General features: G+C 48.6%; 1 protein-coding gene across 1 annotated transcript; it reads right to left on the reverse strand.

Annotated features, from left to right (window-relative positions):
* Nucleotides 1-5,867: 5,867 nt before the first annotated feature.
* LAG3 (lymphocyte activating 3) lies at nt 5,868-11,900 on the reverse strand. Its single transcript, XM_032995666.2, has 8 exons — nt 11,686-11,900; nt 11,342-11,501; nt 10,947-11,173; nt 10,427-10,684; nt 9,953-10,246; nt 9,326-9,616; nt 8,935-9,050; nt 5,868-6,491 (listed from the first exon to the last, which is right to left on the reverse strand). Exons 1-8 carry the CDS (start codon nt 11,738-11,740, stop codon nt 6,384-6,386), a joined length of 1,509 nt encoding a protein of 502 aa, XP_032851557.2. The 5' UTR covers nt 11,741-11,900; the 3' UTR covers nt 5,868-6,383.
* Between the last annotated feature and the right edge of the window lie 1,647 nt (nt 11,901-13,547).

Here is a 13,547-nt window from a genome sequence, read left to right on the forward strand (position 1 = left end):
GGGGAGGGGACTCCAAACGCATTTTTAGGAGGGGCATGTAGCCTCTGTTAAGCCCTTTGTGCTACCTGTGCCTATGATCTTATGGGGACGTGATGTACTGTCACAATGGGGAATGGCTATTCAAACGCATTTTTAGGAGGGGCCATTGAGGTGCGCGACACCCTGAAATTAACCTGGAAAACTAATACCCCTGTCTGGGTGGATCAATGGCCCCTGCCGCTAGAAAAGCTTCGCGCCCTGGAAGAATTAGTTGATGAACAGTTATCCAAAAGACATGTTGTGCCCTCTGTAAGCCCCTGGAATTCACCTGTTTTTGTGATTAAAAAACAAACTGGCAAGTGGCGCTTGCTCCATGACCTCAGAAAAATTAATGACGCTATGGAAGACATGGGAGCCCTGCAACCAGGGCTCCCTTCTCCCACAATGATCCCCCGGGACTGGTCTCTGACAGTCATTGACCTCAAGGACTGCTTTTTTAATATCCCTTTGCATCCAGAAGATTCTCCTAAATTTGCTTTTTCAGTTCCAAGCATCAACATGCAAGCTCCATTGCAGAGATATCAGTGGGTTGTGCTACCACAAGGAATGAAAAACAGTCCCACAATATGCCAATGGTATGTAGCCAAGGTCCTTAGCCCTGTTAGAACAAAGATGCCCTGCGTTTTATTGTACCATTATATGGATGATATTCTAGTGGCAGCACAACATCACGAAGTCATGGAGGAAGCTGTAGCCCTTGTCATAACTGCTGTTAATTCAGCAGGTCTTTGTGTTGCGCCAGAAAAGGTTCAGAAAATACCACCATGGAAATATCTAGGCTGGCGCATACGGGCTCAAACTATAGTCCCACAGCCTTTACTAATTCAAGCAGATGTGAGGACTTTGCACGATGTGCAGAAGTTGTTGGGAACAATTAATTGGGTCCGACCTTTGCTAGGAATTTCCAATGCAGATTTAAGTCCTTTATTCGACCTGCTTAAGGGGAGCACAGACTTATGTTCCCCTCGCGCTCTCAACCCTGCAGCTGTTGATTCCTTACAAAAAGTTGCTACAGCTATTACCTTAAGACAGGCACATCGATATGCCCCTGAGTTACCTTTCCTTTTAATCATTTTGAATCCTGCTCGACAGCCTCATGCCTTGATATTTCAATGGGACTTGCAGGAGTCTGACCCGTTGCTTATCACTGAATGGGTATTTTTACCGAATCAACCCACGAAAACCATCTCAACACAGCATGAAATGTTTGCATCCTTGATTGTCCGTGCCAGGCGGCGCTTGTTAATGTTGTCTGGAATGGACTTCACTTGTATTTATTTGCCTATGGTCAGTGATTATTTGCAGTGGCTTCACCAACAATCGGAAGCCTTCAGTATAGCGATAGCTGGTTATACAGGCCAACTCACTTCTCACCCACCTTCTCATAAATTGTTTAATGCTAATTTCCAGCTTGTACCTAGACCAAAGAGGAGTGACCAGCCTTTGCAAGCTCTTACTGTTTTTACAGATGGATCTGGGAAGTCCCACAAATCTGTTATCCTCTGGTGGGACGACCAGCGCAAACAATGGGAATCGGATATAAAGACAGTGCCGGGTTCCCCCCAAATCGTGGAACTGACTGCCGTCGTCCGAGCCTTTAGAAAATGGTCTACACCGCTTAATATCATCACTGATTCAGCTTATGTTGCAGGGATTGTTGAACGAGCTGAGGCGTCTGTGTTACGAAATGTCTCACATTTTGCATTATTTGCTTTGTTACAGGAGCTTATTTTTCTTTTAGATTCTCGCATTCATTCCTATTTCATTATGCATGTCAGATCTCACACTTCCTTACCTGGCTTTATAGCGGAAGGGAACCGGCAAGCTGACCTGCTTACATTACCGGTACAGGTACTGCCAGACCGCATAGCACAAGCAAAACTCAGCCACGCTTTCTTTCACCAAAATGCTGGTGGGCTTAAGCGACAATTTGGCCTTACTACTCAGCAGGCAACCAGTATAGTTGCTGTGTGTCCCGATTGTCAAAGGCACTCATTTCCTACAATAGCAGGAGGAGTTAATCCTAGAGGATTGCAAAGTTTGCAACTTTGGCAAACCGACGTCACTCATTTTTCGGAGTTTGGTCACTTAAAATATATTCACTCCTCTATTGATACCTTTTCTGGGGCATTATTTGCCTCTTGTCATACTGGCGAAAAGGCGCGCGATGTTCAACGACATCTGCTGCGTGCTTTTGCCACTTTAGGCATACCTTCTCAAATTAAAACTGACAATGGCCCTGCATATATTTCAACTGCAATTAAAAAGTTTTTGAGTTCTTGGGGGATCAACCACATTACGGGTATCCCTCATTCCCCCACGGGCCAATCCTTAATTGAACGCTCTCATCAGTCTCTGAAACGCTTATTGCAACAACAAAAAGGGGGAATAGGGACCGTTACCCCCGAGGAACGCCTTCAGAAAGCTTTATATGTTTTTAATTTTCTGAATTGTTCTTTGATAGACAGTAAGCCTATCAGGATGGTTGAGAAGCCTTGTAAAAATGATTGTGTATGCTTTAGTCGTTTTTATTCTTTTGTTACTTTGTTTACCCTGTTTTTTGCAGTGTGTGCAGAACCTGATAGCCAGTTCAGTGAAAAGGGTCCTTATTGTGCAACAAGAAGGGGGAGATGTCGGGGGCAGCCTGGTCTCTCCTTCTAGCAGCAAGGACGTGCTCAACTTGGCGTCTCGTAATTTGCATACTCTGTAAGCAAACTGTTACACCCCTGGGGCTAAGGACGATTTCTTCCAGGAGGGCTGGTTTCTTAACTAGAGATAAGCACGTGCTATAGAAACAGGAGTAGAAGTCGTTAAGGAGAAGAATGCTGTGAGCTAGCAGAAAATTAACTGCAGAAAAAGTCAAGCTGACCTTAGACGTTAGCCAATCATGAGCTCAACTTTTGTAATATGTATTAGGTGATTAACCATTGTGCCAATCAGCTTAAAACACGTGTCTCTCTTTGTCTGTTTGGAATATAAAATCGGTTGTTGTGTTCAATAAAGTAGATCCTGACTTGCATCGAGCTGGGTCTCCGTCTCTCAATCGCGGCAGTAATGCTCATCTGCGTAAAGTGCTCTGCTGGTTACAAAAGCAAGACTGCAACGTCTGTGAATCTTCAGATACCATTCTCAGCACTTCAGAGCTGGTGAAATTTGTATTTATATTTATACACGACCATGTCTGAGGCCTCGTAGCCTCTGCAGATGCTGTCACCCTAACCTACACAGATAATACACTTTAGTCACTGTTCTTTCTATTACAAATAAAGTATTTTCAGGACTTGCTACAGGCGTTGTAACGATTGTGGAGATGCCTGCTGCATACCCAGGTCTTGCAGCGTGGCCATACATAATTGTGTGAATGCCTCTGGTCAAACTGGCTTCAAGTATCATCAGTTCTTGGTGAAGGTTCATGAAGCAAGAGTAACTGTGTTACAGTAAATAACCTAGTGCTCAGCTTGCTTTTTACATCTTGAACAACGTGCACCTTCTCCGTGTCCCCTGGGGGCTGCAGGGCTAATCAGGGCATTGGATTGACCCTGCATGGGGCGAGCAGGACATCTCTGCTGTGCACCTGAGACCGGCCCTGGGGTGGGAAGCAAGGATGAGGATTAAACTGCCAGTTGCCATCAGAGGTGGCAATGGGGCCCAAAAGTATCTGAATTGAGACATTAGCTACTAGTGTTCAAGCAGGTAAGCAGCAAAAAGGCCAAGTATGTAGATGACATGAAGCTATTTAAATTTGTCAGGAGATGAGGGAATCACAAGAGCTTTGGAGACGCGTACAAAAGCTGTGCTCATCAGCAACAGGAAGGCAAATTAAACTAATCATCACTGTTCCCAAAGTCATGTAGCTGGAGGGAAAATGTAAACTGCATAAATACTTCTAGGCTTTGGCTTACTGTAACTGTAGCAGGTCAGGCAAGAGCCCCGGGCATGATGACAGGCATTTCACTGAGGACACAAGAAACAGCTTAGTACAAGCTCAGTGTTTTTCAGTGGCGAACTACAGTCAGAAGAGCAGACAAGACATCAGGAGCCATGAAGGGCAGGGTGGAAGAAATGTGGAGAAAGGCACTGTGCCTCCATGCAAACCAGCACTGCTCCCCCACCAGGCTGCTGCCTCCTCTTCCAGAACAAAGGATCCAAGGAGAGTTGACCATGCATAGAGATGAACCTGAGCAAATGGTGAGGGTAAAAGTCCCCAGAATCTAGGGTTTGTACCTAGAAGGCAATGAGTTAGGAGGGGATGGGGAAATAAGGAAAATGGGATGTGAAAAAAGGCAGTAGAATAACGACCGGCCAAGAGACGATAGATTGGGAGTTCCTCTTCTTCCAGCCTTTGTGACAGGAAAAAAGAAAACAGATGGTGAAAGCAGAAGGCTTTGAATTCCAAACTGATAAAGAAGAACCACTTTCACACAGTGGATAAGCAAGCCAGGGGAAATCAGAGAGTAAAGCAAACAGTGAGGTTTAAAGACAGACTGGGCACACATCTGAGCAATGAGAACATTCAGGCTGGTTAACAGGCAATGCTGAAAGTATTACCTACAAGAGGAGAGAGCATCCCATTGTGTATGAGAAGAGAGAGCAAACTGCTGTCAGGCACTAAGAGGATATGATGTGGCCCTTCTGAATATTGAATCGTTCCTTAGTCTCACTGGGGTTAACCCACTTTTTCTCTTTCTCCAAAGCATTTGGCAGAGAGAGGAGACTGATCTAGACAGATCACTCTAACCTGAAAAAATTGCAGCACTATCATTTGCCTAGGAAGATGCCTAGTCTCAGGCTGGACTGTTTTGCCTTATGTTAGTTCTGTTTCAGTGTCTGCCTGAAATTCTGTGGGACAGCTGAAGCAGACAAGTCTACATTGCACGTTTGCTGCATTTCTCTAGGACTCAGTGGAGAAAGGGGTGTAATTTTCAATAAAACACATGGCTAGCTGTGTATCTAAAGAGCTGTGGAGTCCAGACATGCTCCTCAGAGTGGGCTAGTTAGGACTTTTTGGGTGCTGCTCCACCGCCTGCAGTCTAAGGATCCCAGAGTACATTCACTTGCAGCAGGAAGGTGAAGAGCCACACAGCAAGAAGACCTCTTCATGTGCCTGCTGAAATAATAAAAATTTGGCCTGGTAGTGAAGCTCTCTACTCAAGCCAAAAGAATCTTCCAGCATAAACACTGAGAACTTAATTTTTGAACCACAGCTTCCCTGATCAGCTACAGCCTGGGCACCCATACGGGAGAAACTACATGTGTGACTCTCTACTAGTGAGGCTTTCTTCTGGGGTGGCATGAATGTTCAAGAGCATTACCACAGTCCTCCATGGGTGTTCGGAGAGGAGGTGAAGAACATTCTCTGACTACATGAAACCTAACCACATTGAGGGTCCTGACAGACAGGACCTGGCAGACTCATGCTTACATTACTAAGTACATCCTAAGTAGGAGGACAGTGTCAGAGAGCCCTAGCATCAATATAAGATTTATCAGGAAAATGTGAGGACTAAATAACTAAATGAATAAATGAACAGGGACAGCCAGACAGGAGGAAAAAAAAAATACTCTGAAGGACAGCAAAAAGAAGAGACTGAACCTGCGATTCTTTCTTCTCTAGTGGCATTTAATTTCCCTTTCCCCACTGTGAAAGTGTCAGAAATGAACAGGCAACTTCAGTAAGACAGAACTGAAAGAAAGAGAAGGCAGGAAAGTCCTTAGAAGCTGCTTCACACAGGCAGGGGTACGCATGGCACTGTCAATAGGCACTATCCTCCACAAGCACACACAGAGGCAAGCAGGGTTTTTTGTCAGATTTATTTTAGGTTCTTAAATGAGTTTTTAATAAAATAAAATGCTCAAAATGTGCAACATGTACAGTCCTCTGTGAGATCCCCTCTGCCACTGAATGAGTGTAAGAGCAAGGCAGTGCAGGGAGAGGGAGAAGAAAGCAGGCAGTGTGGAGAAAACACCATTGGGCTGAAGGGGAGCTGGGTTCCAGCCATCTCCCACGTCTAAGCGTCCCACCGGTGAAAGGCTGTGAGAGAGGCCGTGAAGGAGGGGCAAAGGGTGGGAGACAGAAGTGGCACTGAAGCAGGCTACTGGCTCAGGCACTCCCAATAGCTTCAGAGCATCTGTGCTGCTGGCCACCTTACTGCATCAGTAAGTCTTGCCTTGCAGTGGTACGCAGCTTCCAGCCCCTCTGCAGGTACAGAGCTCCCGTGGCTTCCTGCTATGTTCATGCCATCCCTAGAACCTCCTGAGAGGTCTGCATGGTTCCCATCTCTCTGCAGCACGGCACACAGAGTTTCATCCTCCCATGCAGACTGGACCTGGTGTCCCTGCTTCTATCAGCATTCAGTTTGTTGGATCTTTTTCTGGTTTTCCTCCATCTCCTTCTTCCTTGGCACAGTGACTGCAATCATCCCTTCCAGTGCTGGGAAAGCAGAATACCGTGCCTGAAATGGAAGAAAGGGGAAATATCAGGCATGTGAGGGAGACTGAATGGCATAAGTCTGGGCTTATTCCTGTCATTGAAGACATGGTCCTACTGCTTGCAACCAAGGGGCTCCCATTCCCTCCAGGGAAGAGCCCCAGTCCCACTCTCTGAGACATGCAGTTTCTTCTGGGGAAGGCAGGCTCAACAATATCCTCTGTGGTGTCACGGGCATAAGGAATAACAAAGACAGGACATGCTTAAGAGAGGGAAAACAATGATCTGGGAAGTAGTCAGGCCATTGTCAGGTTCAATGGTATGCCAGATTTTACAACTCCTTTTCAGAGAGAATAATTAAGGGCATGAAGGTTCGTGCAAAATGAGACAAGAACAAATTAAAGACAGAACCACTTTCACATCTTGCTTTAACAAATGACTTTCTAGACAATGGAAAAAAGGTAGATCTCAGGACTCCTGATAACAGTAAAGTATATGGTGACACACAGACAATCAGTACAGCGACTAAAATGAGATTAGCAAAAGAATTGCATGGTAGGTATGATCTCAGCTAGGAAGAAGGGACTGGGATTTTGCTGGCAGGTTTCTGTCAGGCTGTGGAGAAATGATAAACGGAAGTCTTCAAAGATCAGTTGTGGGACCAATCATTAATGGAACAGAGGTTGTGAAAGTGCTAATGAGTTACGTAGCTGATAAAGTTGAAAAGCCTCATTTGGAAGAAAGAGAATGAAAAAGTCACCCAAGACCCAGATATTTTAGGGGAATGGTTCAGTAAACTGTCAAGGTGAGTGAAATGCAACAGTACCAACCTCACGTCGGCAGGCTCAGGGGATTGGAACAGGAATTCCTAATGTGTGGGCAATAGCCCATGAGGGGATACTCGTGAGCAGCCAGTGTCCAACCAATGCAAGAAGAGCAAATGTAACCTCAGAGAATGCCAGCAGAAAAAGGGAGAGAACAAGAGAAGAGCTAATATCTTTGCTCAAGGCACCTCATCTGCACTCTCACAAAGGATGAGCCCACTGGTGGAGACTGTGCAAGGAAGGGCATGAGGACCATCTGTGGATGGAGAACCTGTGCTGCAACAGAGGAGCTTTTCTTACATGGCAAAGCAAGGCTGTGAGGGCATATATAAATTCTTTGAGGTGGTAAATGTCCTGGATTAGTGCTGTTTAAGCTAACAGCCAGACACCCAGCTATCTTATTTCCTGATAGCTGAGACTTTACAGTTACACTGTCAAGGGGTTCCTGTCCAAGGTTTTGGACCAGAAAGGGTGGTTCTGATCATCTTGTCCTGGACTTACACAGTCTAGAGAGCCACCCAGAAATCGTAGATTTCTGCCTCAGATTATCCGTTACCGTCAGTGCTGATTAAGGACCAATGATGAAGAACCAGTCACAAGTCGCTCTAGTGGCTCTACCCACAGTGTTTTTTTTTAAAATTACCATCTTGCTTCTGTTCTGATACTGCCTGTCTTCAGCCTCCAGCCACTGGGATTTGCTAAGAATTTTCATCAGTACTGTCACATCCCTTGTCTTCAGCTCAAGGCAGGTTCAAGGCACCCAGCTCTTTTGCCAAGGCAAGCTCTCCCAACCTGAGATCGCTCTGAGCCCCTGGCCCCTTCTGCACTGGAAGGGGATTTTCACTTTGGGCCCTTTCCAAGAAGGTAAGTAGAAGGCAACTATGTCATAGCTGCTCATAAGAGGTGTCCCTTGTCAGCAAAGTGAAACCCTGAAAGAAGAATTTGCCATGTAACTCATTTGCAGAGAAACAGTATGAACACTGCAGAGAAATGGTCTGACTTGTTTACAGATTTTTTTTTTTCAGTGGTGTGCTGGGGAGGGATCAGTCCTGGCCTGGTCTTTGGGATCATAAAGGCAAGGCAGAGTTTTCAGAAGATGAGAGATACTGGAACAAGCTGAGCAAAAGAAGGGCAGTAAGTTGCTAAAAGCAGACGGTTGAGGTGTGTGGGCTGAGCCAGCAATAACAGACCCACATCAAGATCAGCATCTGGGGACCAGAAGGCATTTATATGGAACATGAGACTGTGTTACATCAAAGCATCCAGGTAAGGAATAAAAGAGAGGACACCAACAGAAGCCTGGAAATCAACCCCTCCTCATACAGCATGGCTTGATCTCTGGGAGAATAAACAAGAAGCTTTTCAAGGCTGGGCTGTGATTGTCTCCTAGGGGGTTTTACCCCTCGTCTGAAGTGTCTGACCTGCCCCCAGACAAATGTCACAGTTAGCCAGACCTGCTGGTGCCCAGGATACAGCTTTCGCTACAGGTCCAGGACACCCTCAGCAGGCTGCCTGAGCCCCCATTCTTCCTCTGGCTGCTATGTCCCTGAGACATTTCACTGCTGTCTCTAGGGTACCCAGGGGAAGGTCAAATAAGGTCTGGTGTACAGAAAAACTAACAGAAATGGGGTGATGGACACTTACCCTTTTTTGTAGGGCCAGAGCCAGAACACAGACCATAAGTAGGAAGAAGAGGGTGAGTGTGAGCCCAAAAGTTACCTGCCCACTGAAGATGGTGGGAGGGCTGGAGACCTGGGAACCTGTGAGGAGGAACCACAGTTAGGAAGGAGAGGAAGGATGATTTTGCACTGGGGCAAAGCTGGGACTGTACGAAGACAGGAAAATTGGAAAAGAGTGCAGGGAACCAGAAAGAGCAACACGAGGAACTGGTGAGAGCTAAGGCAGGCTGACAGTAAGATGGGATCCAAGCGGCTAAAGGGGAGAAGGGCAGGATGAGGCTGAGAGAGGAAGGAGTACCAGGGAATTGAATAGGGCAAGAAGAATGGATTTGTTACAGATCCATGGGACACAGTACCTGTGATCTGCAGCCCATATTCCGTTGCTCCCAGTCTGCCTTCTGGACCATACACACTGCACTCCCATGTGCCTGTATCCTTTTGTGACACTTGGGGTATTTCCAAGGTAGGGCCCATCTGGTGTCTGTGACCCTCCAGGTTACGGGAGGTGGCCACAGACAGCTTGCTGCTAGTGGAGGCTGAGCCAAGGTGCTTCCACTGGAAACTTTCATATCCCTGGGGGTGTATGAGGCTGCAGATGAGCAGCAAATGGGACCCCTCAGAAACTGGTCCTTGGATGCTCGGAGTGACTGCAGCAAAGGAAAAAAAAATACCCTCAGGAAAGACTACAGACAGGTTCACACCTCTTCCTCATCCCTCCTTCTTCTACTACACCCATTCTTTAATACTTTTTCTAATTATTTTCTATATCTTCCTCAGTTTTAAGAAGAATAATCAAGAATAATCTGCTTTCAGCGGAGTCCAGGGCAATACAATGCCCTGAATAGAGACCTTGGTTCCCGCTCTGGGATGGGAACCAATGAGCAGGAGCGGCCCACACTCACTGCACTGATGTGTAGGGAGGTTTATCCAGAAGCAGTGGTGGACCCCAAAGGGGCAATGCACCTCCTTGTCTCTCCTCTCACCTGTAACCACTGTCAAGGTCACGTCCCTGATGATTGTCTTGCTGCTAACAGAGATGGTGCAGCGGTACTGCCCTGCATCACCTGGCCCCACCGCAGGGAGATGAAGGTGGAAGCTTCTGCTGCTCAAATTCTGAGAGATGCCCCAGTCTTGCCAATGTCCTCCTACAGTGCGGCTCCAGTGGGCTGTCACCACGTTGATCCCGAGGGCGCTTGGAAAGTAGCTCAGAGTGCATGGTAGATCAACTGCAGAGCCAGATGCAGCATAGACCACAGGGTTGGTTGGGCCATCAAAACCTGAGCCAGAGAGAGAGAACACTGTGGGGTGGTGGCTGGAAAGAGTTCTGCAGGAAGATGACTGGCCTGGGAAGTGAGGACGGGGTGGGAGTCGGGAAGGTGTAGCCTCTGAGGTTGGACAGTCACATCAAAGGGAGCAACGTGGGGACGCTGGAGTCGCAGCACAGAGGCTGAGCTTACCTAGAATTTGCAGGTTGTATGTGGCAGAAATGATCTCGTTATCGGAGTATCTGAGCTGGCAGCGCCAGGAGCCCGCATCACGCATGGCAGGTCGGAGGATGGAGAGAGCCCCATGCAGGGGAAAGAAGTTCCTGGAGGTGGGGACCAGGCGCCCGTTGTGGAACCAGCACGTCTCCACAAGCCTGGCCCGGTGGCTAGAGTTGCAGCTCAACAAGAGCGGCTCATTTTCTACCACAGGGCCAGGTGGACTGAGGGTTACTGCAAGAGGAAGAAAGTGGTGGGGTGGTGGAAGCTTAGATCACAGGGGGACAACCAAACCATCCCTTTTGTGCCCCTTCTGTCCTGGCTTTGTCCCCTCTCTCCGGAGCTGAGAATAGACAGCAGGAAGCTGTGGGCTTTTGGGGGTCTGCTGCCTGTAATCTAACCTGCCCTGGAAAACACGTCATCCCCACCCCATCCCACCCTCACAACCTCCCCGGACCTAAACCCAACATTCTCCAGGGTTTCCATCTTCTCCTACCTGTAGTTACCCCCAGCTCCACCTGGCAGCTCTGGACCTCTGTGTTGTACGTCACCCGTGCCTCGTACAGCCCGGCGTCCTCGCTCCGGACCGGGTCGATTCGCAGGGAGAAATTGCCACTGCGTGAGGCAGGGTCCTGGACCGACACGCGGGGCCTCATGGGCAGCGCTGTCTTCCGGAGGCCCGAGTACCCCACCTCCAGCACCATGTGGGGCTCCTGGTAGGCGCTGGGGGTGGGATAAGTGAGCACTTTGTGTCGGAGGCAGGGGCGAGATCGAGGGGGGGGGGGGGGGGGCAGGAAGGACGGAATGCGGAGAAGGGGAAAGGGGTTTCAAAATGTATCGCCCTCCCCAGCCCTCCCACAAGGACACAGGCCTGTCTCGGCCTTGGCGTACCTTCCCCCATGCCGCTTCCACTGCACGGATGTCTTGTCAGGCAGCTGCTTCCACGTCTTCGCCGCCTTTCTGGGGCTCAGGTGGCAAGGCAGCACAGCCGAACCCCCCGCTCTGGCCCACACTTTCTGCTTCTCTGCTACCCCTGGTAGGATGTGGCCAGCTGCAATGAGACAGAGGGTTGAGCACAGGGTGGTACTCGTGGCGCAGAGGGCAGTACCTCGCCATTTTTGGTTGGGGTTAGAAGGGCACAAATTCTCCCCTGCGGACCTGCCAGGGACCAAGGAACACCCAGGCTCAGTTTACTGAGCTACTCTGCCCTCCCTGACGTGTTCAGCCCCTCTTACCATTGAAAGCCAGCAGAGTGAAGGTGAGGAACAGGACCAGGGACGCTGGCCTCATGATGGCATTCAGGAGAGATGAGGGGCTGCGTCTTTCCACTCAGGTCCGTGCTTGATCAGGTCTGAAGCATTAAGAGATCAGCAAAAAATGAGGCACGGTCAAAGAAGACGTTCGAGCCGGTGGATGAACCAAGGTGGGTCAGCTGGACATGCTTGCTCTCATGCTGTCTCTCTCTGATCAAAGTTTTTTCCTAGATGCCCTTATATTGTGGGTGGGCAGCTGATTTCCTCATATCACTAAGAAGATGCGTCACAACCAAGAAACCAATATAATTCAGAGGCACGTGAAGGCAGAGCTGGAGCCAGTGAAAGAGTGGAGGGAGGGACCAGAGACACTGCTCTAAACGTCTTTTAGTGGAAATTCTTTGGGTCGCTGTTGTTTTTCTTACAAGTTTCGCTTCTTCATAGACAGTGGAAAAAGTGTAGAAGACACTTCCCAGCAAGTGCCTTTCATGTTTTTCTTTCATCTCTTACCTTTTTTGGTTTGATCTTTCCGCTTCTTACAGCTTCTCTCTAATTGTTACAGGGCTTTTGAGAGCATGTTGGTCATTTTTCTTCAGGTTTGTTTTTTTTTTTTTGTTTGTTTGTTTGTTTGGTTTGGTCTATTTTTTTTTTTTTTAATCTTTAAAATATGCTGACTTCCTGGCTTTTTTTCGTTGGCCAGTTCACAGGCAGCATGAGGAAAGGGTCTATGGGGAGATCCAACCAGGGCACATGTGACCCATCAATCCAGAGTCCAGGAATACAGGACAAAGCTGAGGTGGTCTGAGGAGACAGAGAGGAGCATCCAGCAGAATCAACCAGCACTGAGAAGAGGGGCTGCACGCTGTGGCACTTCAAGGGCTGTGAGGAAGGGACCCTCCTCCTCCAGCAGCACTGGGAAAAACCCACCCAAGCTCGTTTGCTGAGGGGGCTCGTCCTAGCTCCCATCTAGCTGCTGAACTTTGCATAGGGCAATACATTTCCATCCATGTGCCTCATCCTGGGGCCCCTTTTGCCTCAGAGAACCCCCACTGTTGTGGCTCACACTTTCCAGCAACCCACTGGCTCTGACTCTTTTGGACTTAATCAGCCCTTCATGATGGGTGTCAGACACCCAAGACCCTCTGTGGCTCATCCCCAGAAGGCTGGGCTGGGGCTTTTCCCGGGGGTGAAGGAAGGGAGGTGACTCAGAGTGGCTGCTTCTTCAGTGTGGAAGGACCCTTGCTCACTCTCTAGTTCTCAGCTGGGTGGTGAAGGTGGAGGATAAAAGAGAGCAAGTGGTACATCTCGCTTCAGCAGCTCCTGTTGTGGTGACAGCTCTTGTCACTTTTATCACACATGGCTTTTCAGCCTTCTGAGGAGTGGGCTTGGTGCACAGGAACCTGGTGCAACCTTGTGTGCCTCGATGTCCCTGGGGGACTGCTTTATAGTGGTCCTTCATGCCCTCTGTGTCACATAGTCCATGGGATTGCACGAGAGAAGAATAGAGAAGATGGGGGAGAACCTGTGACAGTTGGTGGGACGTGTTTTTTCCTCCCGTTCAAGAAAAACAGTTTGTGGTGCCCAGTCCAAGCAGAAAGCATCAACCTGTCTTTCCTCTGAATCAGCAGTGCGAGAATGGTGTGAGTGTGTGGGCGAAGACAAGAGAGAGAGAAGGGAGATGGAACCGTGGTGGGGAGACATGTACGGCTCCACAGCCTGGTGTCATCTGCTCCCCCTCCCCTGGCTTTGCGCAGGGGACACGCCGAGCTCACTGCTCTCCCCCTCATCCTGACCTGCTCTGCAGTCTTAGCCTCAGCGCGCTGACACTATTCCCCTCTAGTCCC

Source organism: Tyto alba, unplaced genomic scaffold (assembly GCF_018691265.1).
Source record: "Tyto alba isolate M040663 unplaced genomic scaffold, T.alba_DEE_v4.0 Super-Scaffold_14, whole genome shotgun sequence".
NCBI classification, from domain to species: domain Eukaryota; kingdom Metazoa; phylum Chordata; class Aves; order Strigiformes; family Tytonidae; genus Tyto; species Tyto alba.

Coding starts and splice junctions, on each gene's coding strand:
- LAG3 (XM_032995666.2), bottom strand. CDS start 11,740: ATGAGGCCAGCGTCCCTGGTCCTGTTCCTCACCTTCACTCTGCTGGCT. Junction 11,174..11,341: donor TGGAAGCGGCATGGGGGAAG/GTACGCCAAGGC, acceptor TCCCACCCCCAG/CGCCTACCAGGAGCCCCACA. Junction 10,247..10,426: donor ATACAACCTGCAAATTCTAG/GTAAGCTCAGCC, acceptor TCTCTGGCTCAG/GTTTTGATGGCCCAACCAAC.